Source organism: Melospiza melodia, unplaced genomic scaffold (assembly GCF_035770615.1).
Source record: "Melospiza melodia melodia isolate bMelMel2 unplaced genomic scaffold, bMelMel2.pri scaffold_306, whole genome shotgun sequence".
In the NCBI taxonomy this organism is placed as follows: Eukaryota; Metazoa; Chordata; class Aves; order Passeriformes; family Passerellidae; genus Melospiza; species Melospiza melodia.
The window spans coordinates 27,696-43,625 of NW_026948624.1; the positions used below are offsets into that span (position 1 = coordinate 27,696).

Genomic DNA, 15,930 nt, shown 5'->3' on the forward strand with positions numbered 1-15,930 from the left:
GACAAACGCTGGGAATAAAACCTGGAAATGCCCCCCCCCGTGTCACAGGTGTGTGCTCTGCTCCAGGGGTGCTCTGGGACACACAGGTGTCCCCCAGTGCCACAGGTGTGTCCCCAGTGCCACACCTGTCCCCAAACTCACACAGGTGTCCCCAGTGCCACACCTGTCCCCAAACTCACACAGGTGTCCCCAGTGCCACAGGTGTGTCCTGCACTCACACAGGTGTCCCCAGTGCCACACCTGTCCCCAAACTCACACAGGTGTCCCCAGTGCCACAGGTGTGTCCTGCACTCACACAGGTGTCCCCAGTGCCACACCTGTCCCCAGACTCACAGAGGTGTCCCCAGTGTCACAGGTGTGTCCCGCACTCACACAGGTGTCCCCAGACTCACCCAGGTGTCCCCAAACTCACACAGGTGTCCCCCAGTGCCACAGGTGTGTCCTGCACTCACACAGGTGTCCCCAGTGCCACAGGTGTGTCCTGCACTCACACAGGTGTCCCCAGTGTCACACCTGTCCCCAAACTCACACAGGTGTCCCCAGTGCCACAGGTGTGTCCCCAGTGCCACAGGTGTCCCCCAGTGCCACAGGTGTGTCCCCAGTGCCACACCTGTCCCCAAACTCACACAGGTGTCCCCAGTGCCACAGGTGTGTCCCCAGTGCCACAGGTGTGTCCCGCACTCACACAGGTGTGTCCCGCACTCACACAGGTGTCCCCAGACTCACCCAGGTGTCCCCCCAATGTCCCCCCATTGTCACAGCCGTGTCCTTTGCAGCCTCTGCTTTATTTCCCGCCCCCCCCCAGCCCCTGGGGCTCCCCCGGGATTTTGGGGGGTGGGCGCCCCTTCGGGGGTCCCCGAGTCCACCCGGGGGGGGCCCTCAGGCCGGGCAGCGCCGGCTGGTGATGACGATGTCGTCGTACTCGTCCTGGGGGGGACAGAGATTTGGGGGGGAGTTGGGGGGTCCCGGGAGGGTCTGGGCGGGCATTGGGAGGGTTTGGGGGGCTCGGGAGGGTCTGGGGGGGCTCGGGAGGGCCTAGGTGGGCATTGGGAGGGTCTGGGGGGAATTGGGAGGGTCTGGGGGAGCTCGGGAGGGTCTGGGGGGGCTCGGGAGGGCCTAGGTGGGCATTGGGAGGGTCTGGGGGGAATTGGGAGGGTCTGGGGGAGCTCGGGAGGGCCTAGGTGGGCATTGGGAGGGTCTGGGGGAGCTCGGGAGTGTCTGGGGGGCATTGGGAGGGTCTGGGGGGGCTCAGGAGGGCCTAGGTGGGCATTGGGAGGGTTTGGGGGGCTCGGGAGGGTCTGGGGGGAATTGGGAGGGTTTGGGGGACCTTGGGAGGGTTTGGGGGGCTCAGGAGGGCCTGGGTGGGCATTGGGAGGGTTTGGGGGGCTCGGGAGGGTCTGGGGGGAATTGGGAGGGTTTGGGGGGCTCGGGAGGGTCTGGGGGGAATTGGGAGGGTTTGGGGGGGCTCGGGAGGGTCTGGGTGGGCATTGGGAGGGTCTCGGTGGGCATTGGGAGGGTTTGGGGGGCTCGGGAGGGTCTGGGGGGAATTGGGAGGGTTTGGGGGGCTCGGGAGGGTCTGGGGGGAATTGGGAGGGTCTGGGGGGCTCGGGAGGGTCTGGGCACCGTGGCTGCGCGCCCCGCTTTGCCCCGCACTGACCTGGCTGTCCTCGGCCCCGCCCTCGCTGTCGCCGCCGCTGTCGCTGCTGTCGTCGCCGCTGTCGCCGCCGGGCGGGTCGCGGGCCCCGAAGCGGCGCAGCAGGGGCGGCAGGCGGGGGTCGGGGCGGCGCCGGGCGCTGCGCAGCGGGGTGAGCCCCGAGAAGGTGCGGGGCTCCGGCCGCGCCCCGGCCCGCAGCAGGCACTCGGCCACCTCGGGGCTCTGCGCCTCCACGGCCAAGTGCAGGGGGCTGCGGCCGCAGCTCGGCTCCTGCGGGGCGCGGCGGGGTCAGGCTGGCTGGCTGCCGGAGCCCCGGCTCGGGTGGGTTTTTGGGGGGTTTTTGGGGGGTTTTTGGGGGGTTTTTCGCACGCACCGGCCGGTCGGGGTCGGCGCCGGCGCGGAGCAGCAGCTGCACCAGCTCGGGGTCGCGGCGCAGCACGGCCACGTGCAGGGGGGTGTAACCTGCGGGGGGGGGACACAGCGCTGCCTGAGCCCCGGGACCCCCCCCAAAACCCAAACCAGACCCCTCCCCAAAACGTTTAAACCCCAAACCCGTGTGCGGCCCCTGCCCCGAGTCCCCACCCCCAAAAACACGCGCAAAACCCCAAAAAACTGCGCCACCCCCCACCACCCCCTCCCCAAAATCACGATGAGCCCGAAGCCACGCGATCCCCCCCACCCCACCCCACGACCCCCTCCCCAAAAACCGCGCCCCCCCCCCCCCCCCCCCCCAACTCACCGTCGTAGTTGACGCTGTCCAGCTGCGCCCGCCGCTCCTCCTCCTCCTGCCGGGGGTCCCGGGGGGCGTCCCGGGGGTCGGGGGGGCGTCCCCAGCAGGGCGCGGGCGCAGGCGGGGTGGCCCTCGCGGCAGGCCAGGTGCAGCGCCGTGTGACCGCCCCGCTCCCGCACGGCCACGGCCGCGCCCGCCGCCCGCAGCCGCCGCACGGCGCCGGCCAGCCCCAGCACCACGGCGATGTGCAGGGCGGTCTGCGGGGAGAAAGCGGGGAAACAGGGGTTAAACCACCCCAAAACAGCGCCCCGAAACCCAGCCCCAGCACCACGGCGATGTGCAGGGCGGTCTGCGGGGAGAAAGCGGGGAAAAAGGGGTTAAACCACCCCGAAACCCAGCCCCAGCACCGCGGCGATGTGCAGGGCGGTCTGCGGGGAAACAGGGGTTAAACCACCCCGAAACCCAGCCCCAAAACCCAGCCCCAGCACCGCGGCGATGTGCAGGGCGGTCTGCGGGGAAACAGGGGTTAAACCACCCCGAGACCCAGCCCCAGCACCACGGGGAGAAAGGGGTTAAACCGCCCCGAAACCCAGCCCCAGCACCGCGGCGATGTGCAGGGCGGTCTGCGGGGAAACAGGGGTTAAACCACCCCGAAACCCAGCCCCAAAACCCAGCCACCACCCCGAAACAGCGCCCCGAAACCCAGCCCCAGCACCACGGCGATGTGCAGGGCGGTCTGCGGGGAGAAAGCGGGGAAACAGGGGTTAAACCACCCCGAAACCCAGCCCCAGCACCGCGGCGATGTGCAGGGCGGTCTGCGGGGAAACAGGGGTTAAACCACCCCGAAACCCAGCCCCAAAACCCAGCCACCACCCCGAAACACCACCCCAAATTTCCCCCACAGCCCCCCCAGCTTTCCCCGTCCCACCTGGCCCAGGTCGTTCTGCAGGTCCAGGTAGGGCGAGTGCTCCGTGTGCCGCAGGATGGACTCCAGGAACTCCAGGTGCTCGTGGATCACGGCCAGGTGCAGGGCCCTGGGGGATGGGGGGGGGGGCGCGGGCTGGGCACGGGGGTCCCGGCACCCCCAGACCCAAATGGGGCACCCAAAAGAGGACTGGCACCCCAGACCCAAATGGGGTACCCAGGAAAGTGGAAGAAATTATTGAGGGTCCTGGGGGGTTATGGAGCGTCCGGGGCCGTTACCGGGGGGGTTACTGTGGCTCCTAGGGGGGCTATTGAGGCGCCGGAGCCGTTACCGAGGGACCCCCGCCCGAGGGGCTGCGGGGGGATCGCACCGGAACCCCGGGCAGAGGCAGGATCGCGACCCTCCAAGCCCCGGGTGTGCGTGGGGGTCCCGCCCGGAGCCCGGGGGGGTTCCCTGGTCCCTGCCCGCCCTCACGTGTCGCCCTCGTCGGTGACGAAGCTCAGGACGTGCCGCAGCCAGGCCGCGGGGTCAGCGAGGGGCTCGGGGGGCTCCGCCGCGGGGCTGGCGGGCAGCGGCGGCCCCAGCGGCCCGTCGCCCAGCGAGCCCAGCCCGCTGTCGCACCACTCGTCGCCCTCGGGGCGCTTGGCCTCGCCGGGGGCCGCCGGGGCCGCGGGGGCCGCGGCCGCCATCGCCGGGGCCGCCTCAGGCCGCGGCCGCCATCGCGGGCCGGGGAATCCCCGCCGCGGCGCCTGCCGGGACCCGTAGTCCGCGCCCGCGCTTCCGGGTGCCTCGGCTAATCAGCACCCTCCGTCTGTCCGCGCCTGCGTGCCCCGCCCAGCGGAGTCGCCGCGGGGCACGCCGGGAGTTGTGGTGCGGGCAGGCCGCGCCCATGGCGGACCGGGACGGTGCCGGGGCCGGCGGGGCCGGAGCAGCCCCGGGGGTGCGGCTCCCTCTGCTCCCGCCCCCGCCGGGGACCCCCCCAGCGTGCCCGCGGCTCCCGGTGCCCGCCGGGAGGAGGCGGAGCAGGACGCCGAGTCTCCGGTAACGCCCCCGGTGTCTCCCCGGTCCCCACCCCGGTGACCGCCCCTCACAGCCCGGTGACCCCGCGCACTCCTCCCCGCAGGTTTCGGAACCCGAGCCCGGCACTTCGGCCGACGCTGACAGTGGGTCTGGGGGCGCCGGGCTCCCGTGGTGGCCGCGGGGGCCTCGGCTGGGCCTTTGGGGACACCCCGGGACCACTTGGGGACGTTTTGGGGACACTTTGGGGACTCCCTGGGGACACCCTGGGGACCCCGCGGGGACACTTCGGGAATCTTTTGGGGACACCTCGGGGACCCCTTGGGGACGTTTTGGGGACATTCGGGGAGGGGGGGTGTGGCGCTGTTTTGGGACCTTTGGGGACATTTTGGGAGCAACATTCTGGGGGCTTTTGGGGGCATCCAGGGAGGTTTTGGGGACATCCTGTGGGGTTCTGGTGCTGTTTGGGGACATTCCAGGGGGGTTTGGTGGCACTTTGGGGACATCCTCGGCGTCCCCCCGCAGTGGAGCTGCTGCGGGCGCTGCTGTCCCGGACCCTGGGGCTCGGCGGGGACCGAGCGGAGCCGGTGCTGGACGAGCTGAGCCTGGCGGGCGTCGGGCGCTTCATCAAGAGTGACCGGTGTACGGGAACGGGGCACCGGGGATGGGAACGGGGCACCGGGGATGGGAACGGGACACTGGGAATGGGAACGGGGCACCGGGGATGGGAACGGGGCACCGGGGATGGGAACGGGGCACTGGGAATGGGAACGGGGCACCGGGGATGGGAACGGGGCACCGGGGATGGGAACGGGGCACCGGGAACGGGAACGGGGCACCGGGGATGGGAACGGGGCATCGGGGATGGGAACAGGGCACCGGGGATGGGAACGGGGCACCGGGGATGGGAACGGGGCACCGGGGATGGGAACGGGACACTGGGAATGGGAACGGGGCACCGGGGATGGGAACGGGGCACCGGGGATGGGAACGGGGCACTGGGAATGGGAACGGGGCACCGGGGATGGGAACGGGGCACCGGGGATGGGAATGCTTTATCGAGAGTGACCGGTGTACGGGGATGGGAACGGGGCACCGGGGATGGGAACGGGGCACCGGGAACGGGAACGGGGCACCGGGGATGGGAACGGGACACTGGGGATGGGAACGGGACACTGGGAATGTGAACGGGGCACTGGGAATGGGAACGGGGCACCGGAAACGGGAACGGGACATCGGGGATGGGAATGCTTTATCGAGAGTGACCGGTGTACGGGAACGGGGCACCGGGGATGGGAACGGGGAGGGGCAGCAGGAAACCGGGCACCGGGGGAGGGCAGCGAGAACAGGGGGAGGATTTGGGGGCAGTTTTGGGGCTCTCGAGGGTGGATTTGGGGCTCACCCCTTTGCGTGCCCCCTTCCCCAGGTAAGAACATCGTGTGCATGGTGGGCGCCGGCATCTCCACCTGTGAGTGCTCTGGCTGGGGGGGGGGTCCCGGGGGGGCTCGGGGACCCCCGGGGTGGGTCCTGACCCACCCTGACCCCCCCCCCCCCCAGCTGCCGGGATCCCCGATTTCCGCTCCCCCGGCACCGGGCTCTACTCCAACCTGCAGAGCTACAACCTGCCCTACCCCGAGGCCATCTTCGAGATCGGGTTCTTCAAGGTACCCCCCCCTTCCTCCCCAGATTCTGGGGTGGGGGCTCCCCGAGTTTCTCTGGGGCCCCCCCCCGAGCTCCCTGTGCCCCCCAGAAACACCCAGAGCCCTTCTTCGCCCTCGCCCGCGAGCTCTACCCGGGGCAGTTCAAGGTAAGCCGCCCCCAAACCTCCTTCCAGCCCCCTCCCCAAATCGGGGGCGCCCCAAGAGACCCTCAAACCACCCCCAAATTCGCCCCCCCAGCCCACGGTGTGCCACTACTTCATGCGGCTGCTGCAGGACAAGGGGCTCTTGCTGCGCTGCTACACCCAGGTGGGACACACACCCCCTCCTCCCCTGGCTGCTTCGGGGGGCTCACGGGGATTGTGGGGAGCCCCTGACGCCCCCCGTGCCCCCCCCAGAACATCGACACCCTGGAGAGGGTGGCGGGGCTGGACCCGGAGCTGCTGGTGGAGGCTCACGGCACCTTCTTCACCTCGCACTGCCTGCGGGCCTCGTGCCGCCAGAGCTACAGCCTGGCCTGGATGAGGGGTACGGGGGGCTCTGGGACCCCCTGGGATCCCCCTGGAACCCCCCGGGACCCCCCCGAGTGCTGGGGACCCCCGGGGACCCCCCCAGGACCCCCTGAGTGCCTCGGGGGTGTCCCCACCTGGTCTGCCACAGGGTGGGAACAGCAGGTTGTTGTCCCCCTGTGCCCCCCCAAATGTCCCTGTGCCCCCCCCAAATGCCCCTGTGCCCCCCCCAAATGCCCCTGTGCCCCCCTGCCCCCTTTCCCCACCAAGCTTCCTCCTCCTCCTCCTCCTCCCCAGAGCGGATTTTCTCCTCCCTCGTCCCTAAATGTGAGAAGTGCCAGGGGCTGGTGAAACCTGGTGAGTTTTGGGGCTGGGGGGGGGGGGGGCTCAGCAGGAATTTTGGGGAGGGGGTCTCACCCCCCCTCCCCCCCACGCATTGACCTGCCCCCCCATTCCCCCCCCTATTCCCCAGACATTGTGTTTTTTGGGGAGAACCTCCCCTCGCGCTTCTTCGCCCTCCTGGAGTCGGTGAGTGGGGTCTGGGGGGCCCCCAAAGCCACCCCCAGGCTGGATTTGAGGCTGGGGGAGGCTGAGGTGACCCAGGGACCCCCCCCCAGTGATGCCCCCTCCCTCTGCAGGACTTTGGGAAGGTCGACCTGCTGCTCATCATGGGCACCTCGCTGCAGGTGCAGCCCTTTGCCTCCCTCATCAGCAGGTGAGACCCCCGTCCCCCACACCCAGACCCCCCCCAGACCCTGGGGAGCCCCCTGTGACCGTCCCCCTCCCACAGGGTCCCCACCAACACCCCCAGACTCCTCATCAACAAGGAGAAGACGGGGCAGGTGAGCTGGGGGCGGGGGGGGGGGGGGGAGCACCTTCAAGATCTCATCGTTTTGGGGGTCCCCCTGCCCCCCAAACTTTTCTGGGAGGCGCTGGGGGGGGGGCTTGGAGCAGCTGCCCCCCCCCCCCCCCTTGTGCCAAACCACACCCTTGTCCCCCCAGAGTGACCCCCTGATGTCCCTGATGGGCTTTGGTGGCATGGACTTTGACTCGGACAAGGCCTACAGGTATGGCCAGGTGGGGGGCTCTGTCCCGCCCCGTGGTTTTGGGGACCCTCAGAGCGGTTTTGGGGACCCTCAAAGTGGTTTTGGGGACCCTCAGAGCGGTTTTGGGGACCCTCAGAGCGGTTTTGGGCATCCCCGAAGGTGGTTTGCAGGACTTGCGTCGAGGTTTGGCGCACCCCAAGGTAGTTTGGGGCCACTCGAGGGGGTTTTGGGCACCCTCAGGTGATCCCAGGGCCCCCCCCAGGATTTTGGGGTGACTGTGGGGTCCCTGTGTGTGCACAGGGACGTGGCCTGGCTGGGGGACTGCGACAGCGGGTGCCTGGCTCTGGCTGAGCTCCTGGGCTGGAAGGTACTGCCCCCCACCCACCCACAGATTCTGGGGGTCCCCCTGTCCCCCAAACCCCTGTGGGGACCCCCCTGAACCCCCCGTGTCCCCTCAGGAGGAGCTGGAGGAGCTGGTGCGCAGGGAACACGCGGCCATCGACGCCAAGGCGGGCGACAGGGATGGGGGCGCCCCCCAAAAGCCCCGGGGGGACGAGGACAAGGACGGGGGGAGCCCCAAAAAGAGCCTGGGGGACGAGGGAAAAGCTGAGAGTGAGCCCAAGAAGGGCCCGGGGGGCAAGGCCAAGGCTGAAAAGGACCCCAAAAAACCCCAGGGGGGGGACAAGGACAAGGCTGAAGATGACCCGGAAAAGTCACGGGGGGGGCAGTGAGGACCCTCCCCATGGCACGGGGGGGACAACCCAAAATTAAATGGTCACAGAGGAGATTTCGGCTTTGTGTGGTCACTGGGGGCTGGAGGAGCAGGGGTTCTTTTATTCCTTAAACAAAAAAAGAGGAAAACAAAAATACAGGAAAGGGGGGTCCAAAAAGGTTTTTCTCCTCCCTTAAAAAGGGGTGTTACAGATTTAAAATGTATTGGAATTCCCAGGAAGGGTGTGGGGGGATGCGTGTGCAAAACACTGAAACCTGTGAAGTTTCTCACTTTTATATCTGCTGAGAAATAACATTAATTTACATTAAAAAAAAAAAAGTTTCAAAACAAAGCTCTGTATCTGCTGTGTGATATCTGGGATTGTGGGAGAGAAGGAAGAGTGAGTGTGGATCTGCGGGGTTGGAAAATGCAAATGTGACTTTTTTGGAATGGCAAACGGGACTCATTGTCCACGAGCCAGAACTGGCCAAAATTTGAATTGCACCTCCAAAATCCCAAAATCCAAGGGTTGCTCCTGGAGGGAAGCTGCTGGGACAGGCTGGGCTTGGAGCTGCCCCCGAGATGGGGGGTGGAAAACGTCCCTTCCCGTGGGGAAGAATCGTCACAGAGTCACAGAGCATCCCGAGCTGCCCCCAGCAGGGCATCGAGTCCAGCTCCCGCCCTCTGCCCCAGATCCTTTCCCACTCCCAAGGGCTTGGAAACCCACCCGGGCTGGGGAAAGTACCCTGGAAGGACCCACACTCACCCCAAACGGCTGCAAAAACCCTGCTGGTGTAATTGCCACAGACTCACAATGTACGCTGTGGGAACTCAAACGGAAAACGCTGCTTGCAGGGGCACTAGCTGTTATGAACAAAAACTCGGTTAATATTTTTTTATGAGAAAAAGTTTCAAAAAGGCAGCCAGACCACTGGCCCTGCCCAAGTTCTGTGTGTTTTGTTATTGTAATCACGGGTCGTTGTCGTTAATGGTTGTTTTTGTATTAGTAAAAGCCCTGGCTGGGGCGAGGTAATGGCTCTTCTCCTGGGTGGGGACCTTGCCCGAAGCTAAGTTGTACCTTTCCCAGAATAGTGAAGACACCTGAGAAGGTGGGGGGGGTTATGCAAAGTGACTCGCAAGACCAGAATGCTTTGTGAGACCCCCATCTCCAAACTCATGGAGAAACCCCAAAAACAACGAGCCACCTAAGAGTTGAGAGACTAGAGTGATGTCTGGACGTGAGGAACCGAGTGCTGAGCCTGCAGAGACGCAGAACACCTTCGGACCCTCTCGCCCTGACCGTGGGAGTTGACCCCGGAGCTGAGACCAGGCCGACTGAGAGGGAAAAATAACATCTGACACCATCTTATGGGATCAGGAGACCCGAAAAAGGCTCCCAAGAGGATCTGATCCCCAGCTCTGCCCCTGGTGGACAGAGCTGCGCATATCCTCCTCCTCTGAGTCGCCCTGGGAGACGACGGACGCTGCAGACCCGTCGAGCCGCCCAATCCTGAGCTGATCACTTTTTAATAAAGGCATTACACAGGAGAAGAAGTCTCCTGGCCCTGTTTATTTCAGCTGGGGGCTCTCGTCCGGGATAGCCACGCCGCAAGAGGACTCAGGACTGGCCATCTTGGATCTTCAGAGGACAGCTGGCTACCAGGACCAGAGGGACCGGCTCAGGACAGCGACGCAGAGGAACACCGGAGCACCGGACTGGTGAGAAACTCGGTGGCGGGAGCGGGAGACGTGCGCATGTGTGTGTGAGTGAGACGAGGGCCGGCAGCCGGACCTTCGAAGCGAGAGTGGACCCCTCATTACTGCGGTTCCGTTTTTTCGCGAGAAAAGCGGCCAGGAACAGGGGGACGCGAGTGGAATTAGTGTGAGTGAGTCGTCTCCCAAGGGGGAATAAAGGGCCCCCCCACTCCGGGCGTGCAGAGTGAATTACTGTGTATGAGTGGCACGCACCCCAAAGTCCTGACAAAGGGAGGTCAGGCACTTTTGTAAGTCTCGAGAAGGATTCGAGTAAGATTTGTCAGTCCCGAGAAGGATTCGGGTGGTTCACAAGCCCTGCAGGCAAAGTAAGTCCTGACAAAGGGAGGTCAGGCACTTTTGTAAGTCTCGAGAAGGATTGGAGTAAGATTTGTCAGTCCCGAGAAGGATTCGGGTGGTTCACAAGCCCTGCAGGCAAAGTAAGTCCTGACAAAGGAGTCAGGCACAAACCCCAGCGAAGGAGGCTGCGGTTTGCTTTTAAGTCCTGATACGGTGAAGCCTAAAAAATTGGCAGGTTAGGCAAACTAAAAATCAGGCAGTTGTTTCTCCTGACTGAGGGTGTCAGGCACGACCCGGATTCTTGGCCGTGGCTTCGTGTGTTTAAGTCCCGATAGATGTAAGACCTGACGCTGGGAAGTTGGGCAATCAAGAGATTGGGCAGTTGTTTCAGTATAAAGTCCTGAGCATCAGGCAGTAAATTTGAAGTTCAGTGGAGGAGGCTGGAGCTCCTCAAGGAAGGTTTTTTTTAAATTCCCGGTCAGTAGAGGCACCTTCGGGATATTTTTTATTGAGACTTGAAAAATGGGATGTTGTAGTAGTAATAAGACTGGCAAGAGACTGAGGGATATACCTCCTAGTAGTCCCTTAGGAGAACTGTTAGTAAAATGGGATTCTATAGAGGCCACGAAGGGATTAGATAAAGTGAAAATGATCCATTATTGTATGGAAGCGTGGCCAGAATTAGAGTTGCAAGGAGGATGGCCTTGGTGTGGGACAAAGGATAAGTAGATGTGCCAACAATTAAATAATTATCTGACAGCTCGAGGGGATACTGATCCTGAGCAATTATTGTATGTAGCTTGCTGGGTAAAGAGCGCTGTTGAGGATGAAGGGGTGCGAATTTGTAAGGTACAGAGGAATGAAGGAGGGGATGATAGAACTAGTAAAAGATGGGACCCCCTGGATTATTTGCCTCCTTCTGCCCCTCCACCTTATAATCCTCTTCTTCAAGCACCTCAAATGGCAGGTCCGGTTCCTCCCCCGGCTGCCATCTCATTACCACCTGCTCAAACTCCTCCTACCTCTTCAGCTTCTGCTATGATGAACCCAGTATCTCCTCCAGTTCCTTCTGCACCACCACAAGTGCCTACTCCACCTGCTGCATTCTCCACCCCTTCTCCAGCTCCGATTAATATCTACTCAGGTCCCTCTCCCCCTCCTATTGCTGTCCCTTTACCTCCTTCTACCTGGGACACAAATGCCTCCTCGCCCAGTAGACAGCTATCAGCAAATACACCTGCTGATGGGCAGAAAGTTCAGGGTAACCCAGAGAACCCTCAAAGTAGTTTGGCATCTGAAGATGGGCCGTACTGTAGCACCAGATCCAAGACCTCCAAGGCAGAGAGACTCTTTCCCCTCAGAGAGGTTCCTATGGGAGGAGTGGCGGGAGGTGTTGGCTTTGTGAATGCTCCCCTAACTGCTTCTGAGGTGAGGGGATTCAAGAAAGAGTTGGGGCATTTAGTTGAGGACCCAGTGGGCATAGCCAAACAAGTGGATCAATTTCTAGGTCCAAATATCTACACTTGGGGGGAAATGAATTCCATCCTGAGTATATTATTTTCCCAGAAGAGGTCCAGATGATAAGGGCGGCTGGCATAAAAATTTGGGAGAAAGATAACAGTCCAGGACCCCAGGTGCCAACAGGTGAACAGAAATTGCCACTAACGGAGCCCAACTGGATCCTAACCAGGAGGAGGGGAGGAAGGCCATGAGGGGAATATAGGTCTTTGATAATACGGGGGATCAAAGAGTCAGTTCCCAAAGGAACTAATACCCAATTGGCATTTGAGGGTGCACAGGAGAAGGATGAAGCTCCTGCTGCCTGGCTTAATCGCCTAAGGCAGAACTTTCAGTTGTACTCCAGAATAGACCCAGACACCCCGGAAGGTCAAATGCTACTAAAAGTCGAATTTGTTACCAAATCTTGGCCTGATATACGGAGAAAATTGGAAAAGATGGAAGATTGGCAAGAGAAGGACATTAATGAGTTATTAAAAGAGGCACTGAAGGTGTATTTAAGGAGGGAGGAAGATAAAGCAAAGGCCAAGGCTAAGATCATGGTTGCTGTAGCTAGAGAAAGTGCAGGGTGGGCGGGTCCACCACCAGGAGGAGGCAAGGATAAGTCAGTACTGTCAGGTACAAGAGGGATGGAGACACCTCAAGGCCCTTTGAGAGAGCGACATTGCTCTTACTGTGGAAAGGCAGGACACGTCAGGAGGTTTTGTAGAAAACTCAGTCTTGATGCGGCAATAGCCAGGGAACAAGATAATTTAGGGAAGATCCTTAAAGGTGACGATTAGAGGGTCAGGAGCTTTACACTATAGGGGACCTGATGTAACATCTAGAAGAGCCCTTGGTAACTTTGAAGTGGGACCCTTAAATGAAGAATTAGAATTTTTGAGTAGATACAGGAGCAGATAAGTCCTGTCTCAACAAAGTACTAAGAAGTATAGTATAGTATAGTATAGTATAGTATAGTATAGTATAGTATAGTAGTATAGTGAAAAACATCTGAATTTAGACAAAAAACAACTTAGGTAGAAAGGATATCCAATAGCACCAAAACTGGCCAGTAATACTTAACTTGTAATAAGTGATGTGAAAGTAAAAGGTACCTTATTGTTGTCCTTGTTGGTGTGTGCGTGAGAGTGAGTCACAAGTCAGCCTCAACTTCCCGGGCACGTGGGAAGGGGGCAGTGGAAGTGTGTGTATGTGTGACCTGCAAACCAGGCTTGTGTCCCCCAGGCGGGTGGGGGCTGTGGCCAAAGTGTGTGTGTGACCTACAAACCAGACTAGTGCTCCTCAGGTGTGTGAGGGAGCCGTAGCTGCGAGAGTGTGAGTGACACGCAGAGAGCCTCACAGGTGAATGTGCACCAGAGGCAACCAGAGCCAGGGCCCCTTCCAGGAGGCCCAGAGATGCTGAGACCTGTGGGCCAACCCCAAGGTGAGGGGAGCCACAGTGATTTTCTAGCAATAATGATCCAGTTTGTGTCTTGAGGGTGTGAAGGAATGTGTGAGAATAAATATAGACAAATTAGAATAGAGGTAATGTAGATTGTGCATTATAAGTTTTACCACATCTCCTTAGAGGGAAGTGTATTGTGTAGAAGAATGGCGTAAGAAAAAAAAAAAAAGAGAAAAAATTCAAGTGTAAGGGGTTGATTTAAGCTGTAAGTGAAAGTGAGAAACAGAAGCAAGAGATAAATAGATAAGATCTTGAAAATAGAACAGAAAAACCAGTGAATTAAATACACAGAAAAATGGGGGAATAAAAATACTTTGGGAGTTAAGTTAGCTGAGAAATACAACTCCTTGCAAAATACAGAGTATGTAGAAGTTGATAAGAGAAACATGCAAGCTATGGAAAAAGAGAAATTAACCAATAACATTAAACAGAGAAACTGAGTTTTGATAAACTCATTAAATTGCAGACCACTAATGCCTGTGTTTGAAAGCCCGTTTCAGGTACTCTTCATTACTAACTCGACTGTGCAGACCAAAAGGAAAAGGTTGGACTCACATCACTCTCACCCCCTGGCATTGGACCAGGATTCAACACCAGTTTTTTTTTTTCCCTCTGGCATTCTGGCATTGGACCGGACTCCACCCCTTTGTCTCTTCTGGCATTGGGCCAGAGTCCCAGTTTTTCCCTCTGGCATTGGACCAGAGTCCACATCACTCTCACCCCCCGGCGCTGGACAAGATTCATCTGCTTCACAAGTTAATTCACCTGAGTATACTGTGATTTAAAGATGACTCTCAGAAGGAAGAGTCAAAAAGACTGAACTGTGTGGGAAAAAAATTGGTATCAGAGTTCTAATATTGCTTAAAATATTTTAAGACTGTTCTGTGTAAACTATGTTGGTAAAAAGTTTAAGACTGTAAATAAGTAATTCTAGTTAAGTTCCCCAATTTATTTCTAAAGACTCCAGGTTAATCCTCTACAGAACACTCCCCTGGGAGGGGAAACCAAAATTGGTAGGGAACAGACCAAGAGAGGTTTAACCAGAGAAACGGGTAGAAGGGACTCTAAAGAGCTTGGAAGCTTCTCCTCAGTAAAATTCCCCAAGAGGCAAGGCCGGGTGGGGCAGGCTGTGCAAGATGACCCATACCGGACTCTTGGGAAGGGTAGTACTGATGGCTCTGATTGCTGGTGGTGCTCTGGGATGCCCAGCTGAGCCGTGCAATGAATGCTACCAAGCCCGCTGTGAGGAGGAAGTGAGCTCCTTGTCGAGAGTCCACATCAGTTCTAACCCTGATTGTGTTAACCTCTCCCAATTGGTCTTTTATCAAAAAAATAAGAGAGTGTATTGGATAATATACAATACTGCCACTTTTAGGCAGCCACTCCTAGGAGAGTGTCCCTATAGGGAAGCCTGGTTGTGCTTTAAATGGGATGCTGCTGAAACAAGCTCAGCAGATATAGTAAAAAAGCAAGAAATGGTGAAAATGGTACGAAAAATTGTTTGTTACAAGTATTTATATGGGTATACTGGAAAAGAGATAAACTCCTTTAGGAACACATTTCAGGGGAGCCTTAAACCCCTAGATTTGATCTTGTCTGGCAGCTGCACCGCTAGAGTGATTAAAACTAATTTTCTTGTTGCCCAAAGAAACTGGATCAAGTTTGGGAGTTCCTATATATAATGATTTGAGAGAAATTAAACAGAACAGGCACAGTGAAATAGAAATTGAGAAAATCCAAAATTGTAAAAGCCAAATTCGGATCCCAATATCTATGTTAAAACAAAGTTATCCGGCTCCAGGCAGTATTAAAAAATTAAGAATTCAATTATTAGGAACATTTCAAACAAAATAAAAAGGTTAGCATGTGTAAATAATGAAGATCAAACTCCTACACTTGATCCCAGTGGGTGGGAGAACCTGGAGATTTTCAAAAAGGATGTGTGGAAAAGGTAGTTTTCTCTCGCTGTGTGTGCACTTGGAGGATTGCTATTTTTACTATGCTTATTTGTTTCAGTAAAATAGTGTTTGCCGTGAAGACAAACCTGAAGAAACCAAGGAAAGTAACAAGGTTAAGTAACCGTGATTACCAAAGTGCACAAGAGATTTATAGTAGAATTCAAAACAAAAATTAAGAGTTGATGCGAGCTTAGAGTTTAAGCTCGATCAAAGAAAAAGAGGGGGGACTGTTATGAACAAAAACTCGTTAATATTTTTTTATGAGAAAAAGTTTCAAAAAGGCAGCCAGACCACTGGCCCTGCCCAAGTTCTGTGTGTTTTGTTATTGTAATCACGGGTCGTTGTCGTTAATGGTTGTTTTTGTATTAGTAAAAGCCCTGGCTGGGGCGAGGTAATGGCTCTTCTCCTGGGTGGGGACCTTGCCCGAAGCTAAGTTGTACCTTTTCCAGAATAGTGAAGACACCTGAGAAGGTGGGGTGGGGGTTATGCAAAGTGACTCGCAAGACCAGAATGCTTTGTGAGACCCCCATCTCCAAACTCATGGAGAAACCCCAAAAACAACGAGCCACCTAAGAGTTGAGAGACTAGAGTGATGTCTGGACGTGAGGAACCGAGTGCTGAGCCTGCAGAGACGCGGAACACCTTCGGACCCTCTCCGCCCTGACCGTGGGAGTTGACCCCGGAGCTGAGACCAGGCCGACTGA

At 58.7% G+C, this 15,930-nt stretch overlaps 2 protein-coding genes across 2 annotated transcripts; one reads left to right on the plus strand and one right to left on the minus strand.

The window, feature by feature from the left end:
• Positions 1-766: 766 nt before the first annotated feature.
• NFKBIB (NFKB inhibitor beta) lies at positions 767-3,998 on the minus strand. Its single transcript, XM_063182731.1, is given in 7 exon segments — positions 767-927; positions 1,658-1,924; positions 2,028-2,116; positions 2,394-2,484; positions 2,486-2,641; positions 3,313-3,418; positions 3,784-3,998. Coding segments are annotated over 7 exon segments (972 nt in total). The 3' UTR covers positions 767-879.
• Positions 3,999-4,265: 267 nt separating this feature from the next.
• Positions 4,266-8,324, plus strand: SIRT2 (sirtuin 2). The gene is made up of 15 exons (XM_063182734.1): positions 4,266-4,350; positions 4,433-4,472; positions 4,852-4,968; positions 5,753-5,794; positions 5,884-5,990; positions 6,077-6,133; positions 6,225-6,293; positions 6,383-6,512; positions 6,791-6,850; positions 6,966-7,021; positions 7,132-7,208; positions 7,284-7,335; positions 7,496-7,560; positions 7,840-7,906; positions 7,998-8,324. Coding segments are annotated over exons 2-15 (1,173 nt in total). The 5' UTR covers positions 4,266-4,350; positions 4,433-4,471; the 3' UTR covers positions 8,271-8,324.
• The last annotated feature ends 7,606 nt before the right edge of the window (positions 8,325-15,930 follow it).

Excerpts from the sequence above, each read along its gene's own strand:
- SIRT2 (XM_063182734.1), top strand. Across the intron at positions 6,851-6,965 it reads CCAGGGGCTGGTGAAACCTG|ACATTGTGTTTTTTGGGGAG; the intron begins GTGAGTTTTGGG and ends CCTATTCCCCAG. Across the intron at positions 7,907-7,997 it reads CTGAGCTCCTGGGCTGGAAG|GAGGAGCTGGAGGAGCTGGT; the intron begins GTACTGCCCCCC and ends GTGTCCCCTCAG.